This window comes from Chenopodium quinoa, unplaced genomic scaffold (assembly GCF_001683475.1).
Source record: "Chenopodium quinoa cultivar QQ74 unplaced genomic scaffold, ASM168347v1, whole genome shotgun sequence".
Classification (NCBI taxonomy): Eukaryota; Viridiplantae; Streptophyta; class Magnoliopsida; order Caryophyllales; family Amaranthaceae; genus Chenopodium; species Chenopodium quinoa.
The window spans coordinates 2,085,196-2,092,012 of NW_018743099.1; the positions used below are offsets into that span (position 1 = coordinate 2,085,196).

The window sequence follows — 6,817 nt, forward strand, 5'->3', positions numbered from 1 at the left end:
GAAGCTGTAATGATAGCAGCAGCCGCCTTTCAAGCCGGTGGAGGCATTTACCAAGAGACTATAAATAAATATAAGCAAGAAGTAAAGAAGGAGCATAAAGCAGGCACTTCCGTCATGGCATACAGTGCCCCGGGACTTTACACGGTGTTCATTGTCGAAAACACGGTCGGGTTCATAGCTGCTTTATCTGTGTTCTTGTTGCTTCTTACAGGGTTGCCTCAAAAGTACAGGTTCTTTAAAGGGCTATTTATGGTGTCGATTTGGATGGCTATTGTTGCCATTGCAGCGAGTTACGTGTCTTCTATAATAACGCTTGCTCCTCCTGATGAACAAGTTAAGATCGTTGCATTTTCTTTTGCAGTGTTAGTCATTGCTGTATTGTTGTGGATTTTGATTATTTTGTGGTATGCTGGTCTTGGTCCTCGCATAGTTGGGATTATTCAGCAGAGACGTGCCTTGAAAAACGGACCGATGACACGAGCGGGTAGTGTCCTTGGGGGTGCAACTGGTGGTACTGGCAGTGTGTAATGATCCTGCTATGTTGAAGTTGATTTGTGGATTGTTATATAGTTGAATTTTATGCAGAGTGAAAAACTTTACAGTTTACTGTGAATCTGTGAGTGTTGTATTTTGTTCTTGAAATGTTGTTTTCCAAACTTGTAGTGTGCTTATAAAAACTGTGACTTCATTGGGGAAGTTGGTTCATCATCACTAAGTTTCTAATTTTACTAATGATTTGAATTTAATCAATTTAATCATTCTATTGCTTTTTGGACATGTACAACGTTTTCTTTACTGCTCCATTCATACTCTCTTCATAGACTTTGCTTCATTCTAGAATTGCCTCGACTAGAATTGAACTGCATTGAAATTTTGTAGTACATAATAAACCGAGACAATATATGAATATATGATAGTTTTACAATAGCTACAATAATTTTGTAGTCATTTATTTAAACGTAAATAATTGATAGTATTAGTATTGAATTAGGAAAAATTTGTAAGAACAATCCCAACTATGGGAGGTCTTCCCATATTAATCCCAACTACAAGTTATTGTAGTATAATCTAAACTTTTGAGTATATCTTCCTTCGTGATTCTAAGTGACCGGTGATCAGATGTAGGGAAAAAAAAAATGTGGGTAGGTATTTAATTTTTCCTCCAAAATTATTTACTTACGGAGTATAAACAAAAAATAAATAAAGTTACATTACTTGTAATTAACCTACCCAGCGTGCAATGTGAAAAAAAAAAAAAGAAAAAAAGAAATCTTCTATTTGCTTCATCCTTCACGCAATATGAAGAACAAATTTCCGATTCTGTGATCTACAATTCTGCAATTCAAATATTTCAAAGGTTAGTTTATAATTTCGATTTACCTTTTTACAATTAGTTGTTGAATTTGAGTTGTTGGTTGCTTTAGGTTGATTTAATTTTTTTTTTTTTATTTTTTTTTTAATTTGCAAGTTTTGTAATTGTTGATTATGAATGTCTTTAATTTGTTTGTTGCTAAAATTGCAAAAACATAATATATATATATATATATATATATATATATATATATATATATATATATATATATATATATATATATATATATATATATATATAAAAGGATAATCATTTCCGAGTGCCCATAACCTGTTCGATAAAACGCCTAGCTGAATTTAACTACATGATAGTTTGACTATGTTAATGGAATTTGATGATATAAAATTTGTTCTTGCATTTATACAAAACTATAGATGGTAGCATGTTATTGCTTATAGTATATGATCAGAACCAGAAATGCCTGATTCTATCCAGTTTGTCGAATTCGGCTCGTCATTTTTTACCCCCTGATACACTCTAATGAAGGTTAAGCATAAGATAAAGGGAAGATACAGAACCTAGTAAGAAGAAACAAATTTTATATCCTAGTGAATGGCTGACATTGTAGGCTATTATTTGAATGTAATGTTGCCATTGGAGGAAGAATATAGGAGAGACGAAGCCGAAAAGCTCGTATTATTGCTTCGTGTGTATAAATGTTGTTGCATTGCTGTAGATGGTCCTCCTTTGGAGCTGTTGGTATTGCTTGTTTGTTGGTCTTTTGACATTGGTGATCCTTTAAGTAGTGTGTCAGCCTTTGTGCAATCTGCTTCTCTTTCTTGTCGTATTTCTTTGAGCATGGCTGCTACGTCTTTCATGGTGGGGCGGTCATTAGGGGAGGGTGTTACACAGAGTAATGCCACTCCAATTGTTTGCATCATCTCCTCGACTTCTGATTCTGATCTTCCCTTTAACTGTTGGTCTATTACGTCTGCACCTCCTTTCCTTAGTCTCACCCATTCTACAATATGTAGACCGTCAGGTATGGTTGGGTCAATTGGTTGCTTCCCTGTTAATACTTCTAACATGACTACTCCGTAGCTATACACGTCACTCTTCTCTGTAACCTTCATCATGTAGCCATACTCTGCACATTACACAAAAAATTTTGATTTTAATATGGAACTATAGTACATTGAAGGCAGAATGGTTGATTATGTAGAAACATGAATGTAAAGAAGAAATCTGCTTACCAGGTGCCATGTAGCCATAGGAACCGGCAACAGTGCTGGAAGACCGAGCAAAATCCCCATCATCAACAAGCTTGGCTAGGCCGAAGTCAGCAATGTAGGGCTCAAAATCAAGGCCTATTAGAATGTTGTTGACTTTGATATCCCTATGAACTATAGGAGGAACACAATCATGATGCAGATAAGCTAATCCTTGAGCTGCCCCTAGGATGATCTTATACCTTAGATCCCAGTCCAAGCAACTTCCACTCCTTTCATGTAGAAGACTCCCTAAGCTTCCATTAGGCATGTAATCATACATAAGCAACCTTGTATTCTTGTTCCAACAACATCCCAAGAACCTAACTATGTTTTTGTGGCGAATGGAACCAAGAGTCTTTACCTCAGCTGAGAAGGAATCACGTCCATTGTCCTTGAATCTGTCTTTCTGACAATCATGTTTGGTTCCCATTGTTGCTGGCCATAGCTTCTTTACTGCAATCAGCTCCCCATTTTCCGTTTCTGCTCGATAAACTATCCCTGAACATCCTTTTCCAATGATATTACTCTCCACCAGGCTCTTCAGAACATCATCAAGTGCGAAATTTAGCTTTTGGAAAGGGGTGAATTGCCATGGCCAGGCATTCATCCCAATCTCAGACTCACTGTCATCTTTAATCATTTTCCTTGCCCTAGAAACTGCAATGACACCTAGAGCCACCAGTATGACAGTCAGAGCTACCAGTAAACCGATTGCCAATTTCAATTTCTTTGACTGCCTACTATGCCCTGTATCTGATCCAATGCCATCACCTACAAAGCATGAATCATGATTTTGTGAGCACAATCCTTGATTTCCTTCCAACTCCTTAGACGATAGCTGTCGAAATAGCTTGTTATCTGGTAGAAAACCTGTGAAATTGTTGTAAGATACATTCAGAGACACCAGATTATCCAACGCAGAGAGCTGCATCAGACTGCCTTCAAGCCTGTTGTGAGACATGTCTAGAATGTTCAGCTTCTTTAGGGAAGAAATCTGCAGGGGTATAACACCTGAAAGATTGTTACAGCTCAAATTTAAGGCAATATCAAGGTCTTGAATTTGGAAAAGCTCCTGTGGGATCCTTCCTGAAAATCCGTTGCTGCTTAAATCTATCAGTTGAAGCTCCAAACAGCTTCCAAGGGATGATGGGATTGATCCAGAGAGAGAATTTCCTCTAAGAATGAGTGAATTAATTGAATCTAGCTGGCCAAAACCATCTGGAATTGGACCTGTAAGTAGGTTATATGACAGATCCAGCGCTTGAAGCTTTCTCAAAGATGACAGTGCGTCAGGAATTGAGCCCCTGATTGTATTGTTGCTCAGATTCAGCATCTGCAACTCTTTGCACTTGCTTATCTCATCTGGAACTGACCCAGAAAGGCGGTTATGAGATAAATCAAGAAAACTAATACTTCCAAGGAAACCTATTTCTTTTGGAATTTCCCCAGTGATCCTATTGTTAAAAAGGCGGAGACGAATGAGGGACTTGCAATTCCCAATCTCAGGTGGGATTGAACCTGAAATGTGATTGGAAATCAGCAGCAGCTTCGTGAGGTTTTGAAGCTGAAACAGACCAGAGGGCAAACTACCAGTGAGTGAGTTGTGTGACAAATCTAAAGCTTGGAGGCTGCTACAATTAGCCAATGCAGAAGGAATGCTCCCCTCAAGCCTATTCTGCCAGGCAAAGAGGATTTGCAGCCCACTTAACCTTCCTAGCTCCGCTGGGACAGAGCCTGTTATCTGATTATTATCAACCTGCAATTGTACTAAATTTGCAGCATTGGAAATAACTGTTGGAATTGAGCCAGAAATGTTATTACTACTCAGCATTATCTCTAGGAGGTTAGGTAGGTTCCCAAATGATAAAGGTATAGTCCCAGATAGAGTATTCAATGAAAGATCAATAATTACCAAGCTTGAGATATTCCCAATCTCTTCAGGAATTGCACCAGACAAATTATTCTGCCAAAGCAGCAACTTCTCTAGCTTCTCTAGCTTGCCTAATTCTTTAGGGATTGACCCAGAAAGACTATTTTGATAGAGATACAAGTTCACAAGCTCAGAGCAGTTACCTAGTTCTGGTGGGATCTCCCCTGACAGCATTGTAGTATAAACTGCAATGGTGTCGAGTTTCCTCAGCTGGCCCAGTGACCTTGGAAGCGACCCCGAAATCTTTGTATCTGCCAACCCAAGCACTGTCAAATTCTGGCATTGCCCTAGCTCTTCTGGTATCGGCCCAGAGATGTCTTTGTTTCCGCCTGCCCTCAATGCCTGCAGATTTGTGAGTCTGCCAAGCTCAGCTGGGAGCTCACCATTGAAGTTGTTATCAAAGAGCGAAAGATTTTCTAGGCTAACACAGTCACCTAACTCAGCTGGGATTTTTCCAGTGAGCTGATTGGAGTTCAGAGTCAAATCTTGCAGGTTCTTAAGCTTCCCGATTGTACGAGGGATATAGCCGACTAACCCATTCGAGCTGAGATCAAGTAATGTCAGCTGCAGGCTATCCCCTACGCTTTCCGGGATTGAACCAGTGAGATTACAACTAGAAATGGTCAGTTTCTGAAGGTGGCTAAGGGTTGAGATATTTGAAGGGAAAGGTAAAGCCAATTGGATTGACTGAATGTTTATTTCAGAAACAAAGTAGTCAGAAGTGCAAGTAATAAAAGACCATTTACAAGGGTTTTGGTCCAAAGGGTTCCAGTTTAAGAAAGCAGAAGGTGGTGGAGGTTGGGAAGAGCTATGAAGCCATGAATGTAGGAAGAAAACTTCATTGTTTGTGTATGCAAAAGATGTGGGGAAGAAAAATGAAGAGAGAGAAAGAGTTAGGAAAAGGATAAGATGAAGATGGACGTGGCGGCGGATACGGTGTTGTTTGTGGTGGGGCTTGAAGGGTTGCCTTGGCATCGGCGCTGGCATCGGCATTGGCATTGACACTGGCCTCAAACCCCACATTTCTCTTCTAGTTTTTGCATTGGTTTTCACTCTCTCTTGGGCAACTGCTTACTCATCAGTTTAAGATTACAATGCTTTCAAAACAAGCAAGCAAAAAAGAGTGTATAAAAAATTTTAGGTGATGAAAGATTATGAGTTTGTTTAGTTAATAGCCCACCAGCTTTCACCTCGGGGTTCTGTGTTTTGTGTCTGTCTTCATAATATTGATTTAGGATGGGTAATTTTTTATACTAAGGTTTAAGTTTGAATTGAATAGCTTTTGTAGCCATGCAACCCCATGTGTTCATGCATTGTTTTCCTCAAAATAAGGTCAGTGTAGTAAATTAGTGATGGGCTGTGGTTTAGCTTGGATAATCGAGCCTCTAATTTATAGTCACTAATGTTAATTATTGGTGCTGTTCTTTATTTTCTTATTGTTAATTACAATTAGCATTGCGCGTCGCGAGACTCCTAATCTTATGCCTCCTAATCTTGTGGTTTTTTTCCTCTTGTCTTTATGAGTTTATGTATCATATTGTAGGTGACAAACAAGAAAGTTTGTTGAAGTATATCCCACCAAATAACACATGTAAGAGTCTCACATTGATAAAAGAAGAGAGAGTTAAACACTTTATAAGGCTAAGGGGCTACTCTTCCTATTGCCATATGATTTTGGGATGGAACCTCCTTTGGTCTTGTGAAATGGACTCTCTCTCTCTTGGTTTGCGGGTGCGGCCCAGACCCGTATTTGACAAGGTGAAAGTAGAAAATTAAAGAATTTACATATGTGTTTGTTTGTGTCCTAGGTTTATGTTCTTCACTATATCTAAATGTGATGCTTATTTGCTGCTTCATCTGAATAACTCGCATTGGAATCCATCCTTGATTAATTTTTCTATTTGAAGGAGATAACTTATGTTAAAGTATTTTGCCCCAGTGTTTTAAGTGTTTGAACACTTACACCTTCTCACATGTCGCCCATTCATAGTGGCGGATCCAATATAGGTGTATTGTGTATGGGATAGGAATATGATTATACATTTGTACCCCACAATTGTTTGATAATAAATTGTTAACCTTTTATTTATGTTTGTGTACCCTTTTTTGAAAAATCTTAAATTTACCACTGTCCATACGTTGTTGCTTCGTTCATGTAATCATGTAACACCTCACCTAGATGCCCAAGCACATTTCATTATTATTTCGAACTATGTTAATCTTTTCACTGCATCTTGATTAGCTTGTTAGTTGTTCATTTAAGGCTTAGGGTTTAGTAAAAGCACATTACACTGCTCAATGCCA

At 38.5% G+C, this 6,817-nt stretch overlaps 1 protein-coding gene and 1 long non-coding RNA gene across 2 annotated transcripts; one reads left to right on the top strand and one right to left on the bottom strand.

The window, feature by feature from the left end:
- Positions 1–942: 942 nt before the first annotated feature.
- LOC110731860 lies at positions 943–6,602 on the top strand. The gene is made up of 2 exons (XR_002513367.1): positions 943–1,357; positions 6,057–6,602. It is a non-coding gene; the product is annotated as an uncharacterized LOC110731860 (long non-coding RNA).
- On the bottom strand, positions 1,638–6,050 carry LOC110731859 (LRR receptor-like serine/threonine-protein kinase RCH1). The gene is made up of 2 exons (XM_021911762.1): positions 2,566–6,050; positions 1,638–2,459 (listed from the first exon to the last, which is right to left on the bottom strand). The coding sequence occupies exons 1-2, from the start codon at positions 5,534–5,536 to the stop codon at positions 1,945–1,947; spliced, it is 3,486 nt and encodes a 1,161-aa protein (XP_021767454.1). The 5' UTR covers positions 5,537–6,050; the 3' UTR covers positions 1,638–1,944.
- Positions 6,603–6,817: the final 215 nt, after the last annotated feature.

What these genes read in the sequence shown, in the direction of transcription:
- LOC110731859 (XM_021911762.1), bottom strand. Translation starts at nt 5,536, where the DNA reads ATGTGGGGTTTGAGGCCAGTGTCAATGCCAATGCCGATGCCAGCGCCG. An exon ending in CTATGGCTACATGGCACCTG is followed by an intron (nt 2,460 to 2,565) that starts GTAAGCAGATTT and finishes TGTAATGTGCAG; the next exon opens with AGTATGGCTACATGATGAAG.